Source organism: Diplodia seriata, assembly GCF_021436955.1.
Source record: "Diplodia seriata strain FDS-637 chromosome Unknown scaffold_2, whole genome shotgun sequence".
Taxonomy (NCBI): Eukaryota; Fungi; Ascomycota; class Dothideomycetes; order Botryosphaeriales; family Botryosphaeriaceae; genus Diplodia; species Diplodia seriata.
The window spans coordinates 3,464,208-3,476,862 of record NW_027117309.1 but is presented as its reverse complement, the minus strand read 5'-3'; the positions used below and the strand labels follow the sequence as shown (position 1 = coordinate 3,476,862).

The 12,655-nt window shown below is 56.8% G+C and overlaps 5 protein-coding genes across 5 annotated transcripts; 1 reads left to right on the top strand and 4 right to left on the bottom strand.

Moving 5' to 3' along the window:
• Positions 1–343: 343 nt before the first annotated feature.
• On the bottom strand, positions 344–3,365 carry SLS55_002393 (uncharacterized protein; the record flags this gene model as incomplete). The annotated part of the gene is made up of 2 exons (XM_066773875.1): positions 344–1,705; positions 1,899–3,365. The coding sequence occupies 2 exons, from the start codon at positions 3,363–3,365 to the stop codon at positions 344–346; spliced, it is 2,829 nt and encodes a 942-aa protein (XP_066636442.1).
• Positions 3,366–4,314: 949 nt separating this feature from the next.
• On the bottom strand, positions 4,315–4,962 carry cdc42 (GTPase Cdc42; the record flags this gene model as incomplete). The annotated part of the gene is made up of 3 exons (XM_066773874.1): positions 4,315–4,386; positions 4,446–4,824; positions 4,958–4,962. 3 exons carry the CDS (start codon positions 4,960–4,962, stop codon positions 4,315–4,317), a joined length of 456 nt encoding a protein of 151 aa, XP_066636441.1.
• Positions 4,963–6,303: 1,341 nt separating this feature from the next.
• On the bottom strand, positions 6,304–7,195 carry SLS55_002391 (uncharacterized protein; the record flags this gene model as incomplete). Its single annotated transcript, XM_066773873.1, has 2 exons — positions 6,304–6,945; positions 7,187–7,195. 2 exons carry the CDS (start codon positions 7,193–7,195, stop codon positions 6,304–6,306), a joined length of 651 nt encoding a protein of 216 aa, XP_066636440.1.
• Positions 7,196–9,406: 2,211 nt separating this feature from the next.
• Positions 9,407–10,488, bottom strand: mtg1 (Mitochondrial GTPase 1; the record flags this gene model as incomplete). Its single annotated transcript, XM_066773872.1, has 2 exons — positions 9,407–10,168; positions 10,225–10,488. 2 exons carry the CDS (start codon positions 10,486–10,488, stop codon positions 9,407–9,409), a joined length of 1,026 nt encoding a protein of 341 aa, XP_066636439.1.
• Positions 10,489–10,753: 265 nt separating this feature from the next.
• Positions 10,754–12,139, top strand: SLS55_002389 (uncharacterized protein; the record flags this gene model as incomplete). Its single annotated transcript, XM_066773871.1, has 2 exons — positions 10,754–10,960; positions 11,201–12,139. 2 exons carry the CDS (start codon positions 10,754–10,756, stop codon positions 12,137–12,139), a joined length of 1,146 nt encoding a protein of 381 aa, XP_066636438.1.
• Positions 12,140–12,655: the final 516 nt, after the last annotated feature.

Genomic DNA, 12,655 nt, shown 5'->3' with positions numbered 1-12,655 from the left:
TCCGCATTGAAGACTTACATCCACGTTTGCATGTGTCAATTAGTTCTGAATTCCAATGGTGATTCACAATCACCGACAGCCAGATTTTTTTTTAAACGTTTTTTTGTTATTTGTGTCGTTCTTCTTATCTAATAATACAAAAGCAAATCAAGCAGATCGCAGTTTGACCATTACCCGCCTTGGATCTTGAATGAGCACTCAAAGCCGGTTGCGCTTGAACGTATCGAAAAGAGAGTTGAAGAGTTCACGTCCATCGATCACAGCTTCTTCATCGTCATTAATGGCGCCTTCAAACCTTGTGATTAGTCAAAGCAGCTTTCTGTTCGCCGGAGGGCTTCCAGACTTACTGCATGTAGTTGTTGTACGAAGAGTTACCGGCATAGTTGTACCTGTCCTGGTAGTTGTGGTGCTGAGCACCATCGGCGCCATTGTAGTAGTGACCACCAACATCAGTGTACGACGAACGGTCCTGCTGCTGACCAGAGAGCGTGTGGCGAGAGCCATCGTAGTTCCACTGACGTGCGAAAGGCGCAGACTGACCCTCCATGACGGCCCGGTTCTGCGTGGGACCCTGGCCGTTTCCGTTCTTGTCGGGCAAGCAATAAGCAGGTGGGGTGTTCTCCGACTTCTTCTCAAGCTGGCCAATGCGCTGCTGGAGCGTCTCCACCTTCTTGATCAAATCGTTGTTCTGGCTGGTCATGTTCCTCATGGGCTTGAAGACGTGCTCGTCCATGCTGCGGACATGAGTATCCAGAGCGTTCTTCAAGTTCTCGGTCTCACCAGTAGCGCGGCTCATGTTGTGCTCAATAGCGTTGAGGTGAGAGCGAACGTCCGCAAAGTACTCGTCGATGGCGTTACGCATCTCACTGAACTTGTTCTCGCTGTCGGCCACGATCGCCTCTCTAGTGTGCTTCTGGGCATCACCGAATGCGCGGAATGTCTCCTCGATATGATAGTGCAGCACATGGAAGTGAGTGAGCAGCTGCTCGTGAGTCGGCATGCTATGCTGCATGGTGGGAGGGAAAGGGCCAGTAAGCGGCGACGGTACGGCACTCGGGTGGTGGAAGCCAGCTGGGCTGATCGCGTTCGGGTTGTTGTCGAGCTGCTGGGCCAAGTACGGCGTCAATCCGACCGAATGCGGGAAGGCCTGGTCGGAGGGCTGGCCGCTACGCGACGCGCTGGGGCTCATATGAACTCCGTCGGAGCCGTCGGTCGGAGAGTCGATGCTGTTCGAAGCAGGGTTGCGCTCAGCCACGCTTTCGTGGTTGGCGTGATGCGGGGCGTCGCGCATGGTGCTTGACGTGTTTGACAAACTCGGGTCTGTAGTGAGGTTGGAAGAAGTCATTGGGTTTTCTGAAGTAGCGAGCTTTTGAAGGAACATGCTTGGGATAAGGGAAAGACGCGCGCCAGGCGGCGGCTTATTCTGCCAGTTCAAGGATGAGGTGCGGGGCGGACGAGCGAAGAGATCTTTATCGTCTACGACCCGGATGCCGTCCTCGTCCTCGAGGATGAACTCACCTTGCGACAAGCGGTATACGATGGGCAAAGACTCCTTTGAGCTGGAGTTGAGGTGAGCGTTGGTCCTAGGGTTGGTGAGGTCGTCGTTGCGCTTCGCCGGCGTGTCGAAGTTGTCGCGGGTCGGCGGGGAGTCGGCGATGGTGCGAAGAGCGGGCGTGGGCTTGACGGAGTATGGCTTCTTTCCGCGCTGGATTTTTGCGTTAGCGAAAGCTTTTGGCGGAAGGCGGGCGGGCGAGCGCGTGAAGTGGTGACAGCTGCGCGTGGCTTCTGGATGTGGAAGGCACTTCACGAGCCGGACATGAAACGGCAGTGGCGAATGACACCAGGGCCGCCCAAGTCTGGCAGCTCACCCGCCTCCAAGAATAATTCCGAGAACCTACCTCCTTCAGATCTGGTGTCTTGAACATCGTCGAGTAGACGGACGGAGAGTAGTCGTTCGGCTTATAAACGGCTTGCGGGAGATATCCTTCCTTCGTCAAGCCATCCATCCTGAGACCATCGGTACGTGGACCAGCCGGACGTGGAGTCTGCTCTCCGGCTTGCGTGTTCCATGTGGGAGAACCGACAACGCTCGCTTTCATAGAGTGCATGCTTGGAGAAGCCTCAATCAACTTCGCGTATTCAGCCACTCCATGCTTGATCCACGCCGGGCCCTTCTCGTCTTTCGGCGTCTTTTCACCGAAATCTATGCTGGCCACTTCGTCATGGCTCTCCGCCGTGGCGATTCCCAGCCCACTTAGGCCACCTAGAGACTTTCCAGCAAGAGCGTCAAGAGCCGCTCGGATATGAGGCGGAGTATTCTTGGCAGGAGGCGTAGGTGGGAGGGATGGGTTGGACTCTTGATGGGCAAACCGGCGGCCGTTACCACGGGAATCAATGGCAACTCGGACTGTGCCGTCCTCGAAAGCCGTGTTGCGATCAGGCTCTGCCGAAGAGCTGGTTGGGAACACTGGAGGTAGCGCCGTTATGTCCTTTTCATCCTGCTCGCAAGTCGTTTCCGGGAGAGAATTGGTAGTGTTAGCACGTTTCCGCTGGGTCTTGCGGCGGCTCAAGTTCAGAGTCCACTTGGAGGAGCTGCCGTGAGGGTCTGCGGCAGTATAACTGCCCAGGAACTTTGCAGCTTTGGTCGGAATGTCGAGGTCAGCCAAAGTGCTACGCTGAACGCCCACGGTCGAGGAGCTGGCGGGGCCTTTGATACCAGGGAGGTTGAACGCCAGCTTTCCAGGCTTGCGACGGGCAGTTACCTCGTGGCGTAGATCCTTGGAAGAGGAAACTTTGGAACTGTCTGGCATAGACACCTTGCGCTGATGAGCTGGACACTTCGAAAAGTGTTGGCGAGGCACGTTAGGCGGCGTATCACCCTCCTCCGAGCTAGGCGATGGAGCAGTATGCAGAGGAGTCTCTGCCCTTTGTGCCATCATACGAAAGAGCCTGCCTTCACTGCGACTCTCAATCAGAGCGCGGTCGGTAGGCATCTCCTCGGTGTCAGACTCGGGCACAAGCTTTAGGTCGTCATGCTTCTGCGGAAGCTCAGGCTGGTTCAGCTGCGTCATGAACATAGTGATCGTAGTGTTTGGCGGCGACGTCATCTCTGGCATGCGAGGAAGGCTCTTGTCCGAACGGTTGTCCGCAGGTGCAGACCCGGTCTGAACGCATTTCTTCGTGGCATTCTCCCTGTCCACCTGTTCGCGATAGAAGTTATTTCCAATGTTGTAGCGGTACGCGTGCGAGCGCTGCGTCTCATCCAAAGCCGCATAGGGCTTCTCGTTCTCGGAGGACTTGGCTGAGGAAGACTTCTTCGGCGACGCGACGCGCCGCTTCGTCGGACTGTAGCAGTTGAGCGACATCTTCGATGGACGCCCAAGTTGCGGTCGGTTCAGTGTGCGCTGGGGAAAGAGCTGATAGCTTGCAAAAGCGGAGCGGCGCCAAAAGTTTGAGGCGAAGCAAGAGCGGCGGTCGGGAGGGTTTGAAGAGGGAGGGTGACGATGGAGGCGGGTGGTGGCAGAGGGACAACAAAACGGACAACCTACCAACAGCAGCAGCAGCAGCAGCGGCGGCGGCGGCAACGATGCCATGCAGAACAATGCTATTCTCATCTTTCCGCCAGTAGCTTCTACGCATTGCTCCCCATGATTCTGCAGCAGTATCGGCAGTCAATGCCAACCCGCGCGCTCGCCTGCAGCCACGAGCTTGCGCTGTGCTGTCCAGGCAAAGCGCGTGCACCCGCGTACACACTGCGGCGCGCGGGCAACGTCACGCAAATTGACTCAGAAGGAAAGTGCTGGGAGACGCGCTGGTAGTTGAAAATTTGGAGCTGGGACTTGAGAAGAGACGTATACTCATCCTGACGCATCCAACCCTTGACCGAAGTACAAATTCCTCATAAACGAACATATCCTTGACCTTCCAAAGTCCTCATGCTACGAACCATCCACCGCCGCGGTCCCTAAGCTGGAAACCGCCGGCACCCACCCATCTGACCCCGGATCCGCCCTGCCATGCCGTGACCGCTCCAAGTTCCCAACGCACACAGCCGCAACTGTACCGTCACGTCAGTCGCATCATGATCATGGGCAGTTCCGCGGGCCAATGTCAAATGTCTTCAATGTTTGATCTTCCAACTCGAAATCGAAAGCTGCCAAATCTCAGAAGAACTGATCCGCTACCCAATGCGCCGGGTCTCCACAACAAGGTATCCGGGGAAAACCGACCACGCCCGACCTGAAAGAAACGAGAAGCATGATATAGTGGCGATGCTTGCCTAGGCTGCGCTGTGAGCCTTCCACGGCCGGAGCACTACAAGACCACGCAATGCGAGCGCTTGCCGGGCTTCTTGGTCTGCGGTGGCTCGAGGGCCGCGACAATCGCCTACACACAACGCAATCAGCTCTCGCCGGGCAGGATTAGCAGGCCTGGGGATAACTGACCTCATCAAACACATCCTTCAGCTTGTACTGGGTCAGCGCCGAGCACTCGACGTACTTGACGGCACCAAGCTCCTTCGCCATACGCTCGCCGTCCTCCTTTCTAACGGGTTGCATCTTCTGCTTGGCAAGCTTGTCACGGACGCTCGGATCGTCTCTCAAGTCAACCTGCGTCCCGACGATCAGGCAAGGGACGCCGGGGCAGTGGTGGTGAACCTCAGGGAACCACTTCTCGCGGACGTTCTCGAAAGATGCGGGCGAGGTTACGGAGAAGCAGACCAGGAAAACGTCGGTCTGAGGGTATGACAGGGGCCGCAGACGGTCGTAATCTTCCTGACCGGCAGTATCGAACAGACCGAGGGTATAGGGCTCGTCACCGATCCTGTAGGCGTAAAGTTCAGCGGATGATTTCCGGCGGCGGCGGTCGTCCAAGGCAAATGCATGTAGTGCATCCGCACGCCAAGAGCGAGATGGCGTCTCAGGGAGGATTGGAGGCTCACTCACATCACGGTGACGGCATAGTTGTCGAAGACCGTCGGGACGTATTCGGACGGGAATTTGTTGGTCGTGTAGCTGATCAGCAAGCACGTCTTGCCGACAGCACCGTCACCGACGACGACGCATCTGTGCGACTCGGTGGTTAGCGCGGAGCAGGCGGCGGCGCAGGGGGCCGGGGCGCGGAGGCGGTGGGCAGCACGTACTTAATGGTTGCGACGACCATGTTGTTGATGTAATGTGCGGGCTACGAAGCTGAGGGCGGGTGGCAGGCGCCGATCGGAGGCGTGCAGGAGTGAGGTTGAGGCTCGTCGGGGCGGCGCGGAGCGAGGGGCGTGGGAGGGCGGCGGGTCGCGTGGTCGGGGGCTGGCTGGGCGGCTCAGCACTGGGGCGCGGGGGTCGGTGGTGGTGTTGGGCTGGCGGTGAGGTATCCAAAGGAAGGTGGAGTAGTGATGAGGAGCCTGGAGAGGTGGACTATCAGCAACGCCGACGCGCCGCGCATCGTCAGGGCCGCGCGCAGGGAGGCATACCGTCGCCCCGAGATTGAAACCACCGAGGACGCGTGCAACGCGGAGCGATCTGTGGTTGAAACTCGAAACGTAAGATGGGGGCTCCTGGTCGTGGGTCTGCGTGCTGAGGGCCTGGGCGTGGAGGGCGCTGGTAGGGCGAGAAGGGAGGGGCGGCGCGCGGAGTCTCTGGCGCAGGCGCTGGGAAACGAGCTGGAGCAGGCTGCTCTCGACGGCAGATGGCAGGACGAGACGGTGCGATAGGGACGGTCTTTTTGGGGGACGGCGGAGATTGTATGGCGCGAACAAGTCTTGCCCCCTTTGATAGGTTCAGCCTCAGCCGCTCGCCGACGCCTCGCAATTCAACGCACGCATCATCACATTCGTTGCACAACCCGCGCTTCATGCTGGCGACCTACGACTACCTATGCCCGCTGCCGGCGGCGCGGTGCAGCGCGCGTGGGCGTGGCGGCGGCGCTGCGACTGCACTGCACCGCCTGCAAAACCGCACCACCTGCGCCGCGCCGGGGCGCTGTGCCGACTTGAGGCGTGCTGCGCCGGGCTGCCGTTGAGAGGAGGACGGGCTCTCTCCGCACAGCACGGAGCACCAGCCCAATCCACCGACAATCGCCCTCAAAGCCCCGGCCTGTCTCATCGCCTTTGAAACACCGCCTCAGCAGCAGAACTCTAAAGCAGCCTCAGCGCCGCAGCACGCTGGCCCACCGCGCACGCGTGCCCGCCGCTGCGCTGCCGGCATCAACACCGTCTGCGCTGCGGCCCGCGTCCGGCGCCGCGCCCTCTGCTCGGCCAATTACCTCCGTCGTCTTCTTGTCCATCTGTGCCCCGTCAGCACCGTCGTCTCAGGCTTGCCCGGCACGCCGGCTCGCGCTCACCTTGTCGAGGCTATAGTTTGCCATCATCAGGCTCAGCGGCACAAGCGGCGCCGACGCAACCACGGCGACTAGGAGCAGCGTATGCATGCTCTCCTGATACGCTCGGTTGACGGCCATGCGCTCCGGCGTGCCCATGGGCCACCCGGCAGACGCCAGTGTAACGTTTCCGTAGATTAGCGACGCTTGGTCCCTGATGCCCTCCGGAAGGTACCTTTCCAGCTTCCCGGGAACGCTGTTCGTCCAGATTGCGCCGGAGATCGCATTGCCTACCGCCCCGCCGATCTCCAGGATCGTGAGGAACATGGCCGTGGCCGCTGCAACCTGCTGGTGGCTCACCGATGCCTGGACGCCTAATTGAGCGGGGACGTTGAGCATGCCCCCTCCAATGCCAGTGGCAATCTGGCACCCCACTAGGGCAGCCGTTGATGCGCCTTCCACGCGATATCGATACATGAGGCCCAGGCCCATCATGTATATGCAGGCGCCAAGGGTGACAAAGCACTTATAACGGCCCGTGTATCGGATCAGGACCGAGACTGCTACCGACGACACCGTCGAGGCAAAGGTGAAGACCTGTGTTATGCGGCCGGCAGCTGTGACGCTCTTGTTCTGAACAATCATCAGATAGCTTGAGGAATACGGATATACCGACAAGTAAAAGGCCACTGTGACTCATCAGGAAGATTGTAACAAGCAAGCGGAAGGAAAGCTCACTGAAGTAGAAGAAGGCGATGGATATGCCCGCCAAAACGGTCCTCTCCTTGAACAAGTCTCGTGGGAAAAAGGCTTTCGGAGCTAGCTTCTTACATCGTTCCCACAACGGGAAGCCGAGAAGACAGACGATACCCACGACTAGCATGGCAATGATCTTAGAGCTTGCCCAGCCGTCGTTTTGTCTTGTCGCGATGGTCAGAGGTATAAGTATGAGAGATACCGCAGCAGCGAGCAGCAGAAGGCCAAAGAAGTCTAGCTCATACCACAGCGTCTTCAGTACAAAGAAGGCATCTTTTCCCTGGAACGGAGATGATGGCAGAATGCCCATTTTGCCCGCCTTACGTTGGTTTAGGAATAAAGAAAGAGCAAGGGGCAAATATGAAACAGGCAAGACTATGGCCCACATGCCATATCCCCAGCGCCAGTCAGGTAGGATGGCCCCAGCGACCTCCGGACCGATCCAAACAGTCGCCAAGAATGGAAGATCTGGAATGGTGGAGAAGAGGGCACGGTTCAGCAGATCCGTTGTATCCGCGACGAAGATCTGCTGTAAGACTTGTACTCCCTGAGACCCTGCGGCGTAGAACATCTGGGCTGAAGCATAGGTATTGATTGTTGTTGGACGCAGCCTGCTGGATGTAGCCGACAGTATATATGACCACGGCGAAAGTGAAAGATTCACATCGACCGAAGACATCCGCAATCTTACCCATTGGTGGTTTGATGACGGCTGCTCTTGTTAGCGTCATGTATGTCTGACAGACCATTGGAGAAACTAACAATTGACAATGGGTACTACCGACACAGTTGACAACAGAGAGTGCGCTCCATAGGCCGAGGTAGCAAAAGGCAAAAAGAGGTTTACCGTTTGCTGCTCTAGAGATGTTGCGTAGGCCATGAGGTAGAGACTAAGAGCTAGGAAGCACAATCAACAAGTATACCCAGAAATATCATTGGTAGACGATTTGCGAAGAAGTTGCGTCGTGCAACACGAAGGATGTCCGGTACCTACCCAGCGTAGGCACATATCAACGACCATTTCGTCCACGCAGCGCTAACGGTTTCGATCCGTTGCACTCCGGCTTGCGCGGTGGGATCTGAGCTTGTGTCCTTCGAATCGAGGTCTGGATAACCATCGGTTGCGTGGGCCTTCTCTCGATCGAGCGCTTTCTGTTTCATGATGGCGGCTGCCGCTGAATCCGGTTTCCAGGACTCGTACGAAACAACGACAGGCACTAAAATACCAGCTCTGGGGAACCGGGGGAAGAGTAATATGGCGCAGGACGCAGGGTGTGTTCGAGCTTTAGTAGCTTAGGTTCGCAACTCGCACGCCAGGGAGGGGGGCCTAGGGCAAGGCCGGTAGGAGGGAGCTGGAGAGCTACCAAAGGCCTTCCTTTCTTGGCTCCCAGCTTGCTGGCTTTGGAAATGCCGATCAGGCCGGCAACGGCGACGGTGAATTGCTTGGCCAGCGTTGTGGCTTCCCCAGCCAACCGCCTGGCGCTCGGCCTACGCCATGGAACAGGCGTCTTAGGCAAGCCGAGTAGTGAAGTGGCCTTTAGGTTTAGCGCTGCGCCGGCCGGGAAGGGGCGTCATCGGAGACATCGTCCAGCTGACTGTTGCCAAGCAACTTGTTCGACCCCGACCTTTCGTTTTTTACCTAACCATGTCTCGCCCTTCAAAAAGAATTCAATAGTTAATGATTGGGTTGCTCGTAATCTTGTCAACCCTGCTGCCCCTACTACGATTTTCTTAGGGTTGTGGATGGTAGGTCTGAATTGATCGGCTCTGTTCCTGAAACCGCACCTGCATCCGGCTCGCATGACACATTGCATCGGCTTAGGCTTGTAGCATTACCCCCGCCGATGCATTGCACGACACAACGGGAGAGTTTCCCACTACTACTGAAGATCACAACCTAAGCGTAGGGGAACTGCTACCCGACATTGGGAAAGTAGCTCTCGACTTCATGATTTTCAATGAAAATCAACGGCGGGCTGACAGGAAGTATATAACCGTGGAACAGACGTATTATCTAACTCACCGAGGTAGTGTTCGGGTCAGCTGTTTTGTCCCCAACGGGAACAACCCTGAGGTTTCCTTACTCTGGCTACTTGTTTGCGGAGCAATTCATGTGTGAAGTAATAGTGGAAAAGCTGAGCCAACTCGTGGATTCCGGCGGCCATCTCCGCTCAATACCTATGGCAAAATTGCTAAATCTTCAAGCTGCAATACTGAATGAGATGTCAATCAAGAGAGGGATCAATGGTAGCAAGGGTCCAAACGCGCATCCATGGGGTAGCACTACCAGTTCAAAGTAAAATACATTATATCTACAACGATCCTCACATTAGCAGGGTTATAGAGATCGTATGCGCTTTGCCTCGGCCTTCCTCCGCTCTTTGTCGGCCTTTCTGGCCTGATTCATACTTGGCTCCTGACGGTCTCTTGAAGCACGAAGCTCATTCAGCGCTTCTGGAGTGATTTCATCCAGCATGAACTGTCCGAGGTGACCGGTACGCCATCTCTGGATCATCCATAGGGCGGCAGCCTCCGTGTCTGGCACACCACCTGCTCCAAGCCTCCCAGTCTTCATCGCCACAGCTTCAAGCAGAGGAACAACCTCGTTGGTCGGCTCGTGGTATTCGGCGTAAAGCCCTGGGTCGACAAGGTTGATATGATACAGAAGATAATCGGCCAGAGTGACGGGAGCAATGATAGTGTCCTTCACGCTCCCGCAAAGCGCGAGTCTGAGCATGGCATCGGCATCGGGAACATAGGGCACAAATACACCAGGAGTGTCAAGCAAGTATACACCTTCGGTGCCAGCCTCACCTTGAACGATCTTGACGCCAGAGCCGATCTTCCGCGTGATACCCGGTTGTGCGCCCGTGCTCGCGGCCTTGCCCTTGCCCGTCCCCGCCAGACGCAGAGCATTGAGGAGTGAAGACTTGCCAACGTTGGGCATGCCGACCACCATCATGCGGAAGCCTATCAGCGACACCCTGCGCAAGGCGTAGTCCTTGGCGAACTTGAGGATTCGGCGGACGTCGCTCTTGTCGCGGTGGTCTGAGAAGAAGACTTGGGAAGGGGCGTGCCATTGGCGAATGATCTGCTCTCGCTGCAGTGCAGTACGCGTTAGTTTCTCTCGAGAGGCGGTGCATGTGGGGAACGTACCTGCTGGTCCTGCTCGTTGCGGCGGCGGCCTAAGTCTTTCTTGGTGTAGACTATGAGTCGCTCACGGCCAGCCAGACTCTCCTCAAACAGCGGGTTGGTGGAGGTGAGGGGCACGCGATAGTCGCGGCACTCGATGATCAGGTCGATGCGCGAGAGCATGGACTTCATCTTTGCCAGGCCGGAGCGATGGTGGCCGAGGAAATACGAGCGTGGCAGCGAATCGAGGGGGGGGAAGGCGCCCCGCGGGACGAAGCGTGAGACCATGGCCGAGGGATGTTATCGCGCTGGGCGCTAGGCGGCATGGTAGCTGGGGCGAACGGACGCGGTGGTGCCAAGCGGAGATGCTAAGCGGAGGTGTAGGGAGAAAATGCGGACGAATCGTTGGGCGCGGATGGAGTGCGTGGGCAAGGTGGCCCTAGCGGGGCGGGTCAGACGTCACCGGCTGCGCCTTCTTCCTTGTCTTTTAATAAGCCCATGTCCCCAGAGCCGCATCCCTCAACCGGACCCTCTGGCAAACGCTCGCCGTACCATGGCCAGAGCACATCTCTTACAGCCCTTCCGCCTTTTGCGGCAGGATTTGGCGAACCTCAACGGCCGCTACGCCTCTGATTGGACCGTCTTCAACCAGCTGATCTTCGCGAGCGCCGTTTATGTCTTCTTCACTAACCTGCTCCCGGGCATCACCTTTGCGAGCGATCTGTACGAACTCACCGGCGAGAACTGGGGCACTATTGAGGTGGTGTTTAGCACCGGCCTCTGCGGCATTATTTTCTCGGTGTATGCACGCGACCCTGGAACCCAGTCCGACTTGGACTGATGCTGATACCAGGCCAACAGATTCTCCAGTCAACCTCTAACCATTCTGGGCGTTACCGGTCCATTCTCCATCCTAGCCGAGAACATCTACTCGCTATGCACCTCCTCCTTCCATGTGAGAGCCCCTGCCCGACTTTACGCTATACCCCTGACTGTCTAGATACCGTTCCTACCCTTCATGGCCTGGTCGCTCATCCACTCTTGCTGGATGCACTGGCTACTTGCCATCTTCAATGCCCACGACTATACCATGCGATATGTCACCACCTTCTCCACTGAGATCTTTTCTTTGCTGAACAGCATCATCTACTTTCATAAGGCCATCCAGGAGCTCGAGCGCGCCCATTCGCGCTTGTCCTTCGCCGCTTTCCTCTACGCCATCATTGGATGCATTGGAACCTGCCTGCTGGCTATTTTCCTGGCATCTGCTGAGAAGTGGAAGCCTCTCTTTCATCGCTACATTCGCATGGGCCTTTCCGAATACGCCGCAGCCATCAGCATCATCATTTTCATTGGCATTCCATATACAGGGGAGCTCGCAAGCCTGGACAAGGACACTTTGCATGTCAGCAAGTCCTTCCGCCCGAGCAGCCCTGAGAGGTCGGTGTTCTTCGTCAAGTTCTGGGAACTTCCCGTAGCTTGGATTTTCGCCGCTCTGATACCTGGCGCAATCATTACTGTCTTGTTCTTTTTCGACCATGAGGTGAGTAGTATCATATGCACTATTAACCGCTACGGGACCCGGAAACCGGGGGGTTTCGCTTGGGACATCGTTTTGCTCGGTACCACAACGGCTGTTTGCGGCATCCTTGGCATACCCCCTGCGAACGGACTCCTACCACAAGCTCCACTCCACTCCGAGAGTCTCATGCACGATGACCGCGAAACCATACAGACGGCAAGCCCCACTGGTGGCGACACCAGTGAGCTGAGAGTATCCCGCCGTGTCTATGAGCAGCGATGGAGCCACTTCCTTCACGCTGCTGGCATCATGGCTTTCGTCAGCCCTCCGCTTATGCACGTCCTGGGCTTGACTCCTACTAGTGTGCTCGCGGGCCTCTTCCTCTTCATGGGAGAGCAGAGTCTTTCTGTGAAGTGAGTGTGCAATTGTCTGGTGTCCTGAACCAATTTAGCTAATACTGTCCAGCCCTATCCTCTGGCGCACATTCTACCTGCTCACACCGCCATCAGAGTTGCCTAAGCTCCCTCAACGAGTCCGCAACTATGTGCCTATTCATCTGTATACCCTGACCCAGATCATCGTGACGGTCATAATTTTTATTGTAACCTTGACGAAGGCTGGGCCGGCCTTCCCAATTATCATCATCCTCCTAGTGCCAATCCGGCTTCATTTCATGAACCGGATATGGAACCGCGAGATTCTGAGATACGTTGATGCATGGGCATGCCGAGACGGCGCGCCAGAAGACGATGAAGACCGAAGAGCAGAATCAAGGAAAGGCCCTCCGGGCCAGTCGACAGGGATGTCTACAGATGTGGAAAGTGGAGGAAATGAAGACGGTGCCAATGAGTCGATCATGCTACGGAGGTTGGGTTCGGCAGCGCGGAAGGAATGAAAGATGTCCATTCCCCCAATACTTCGAAAGACGATAGA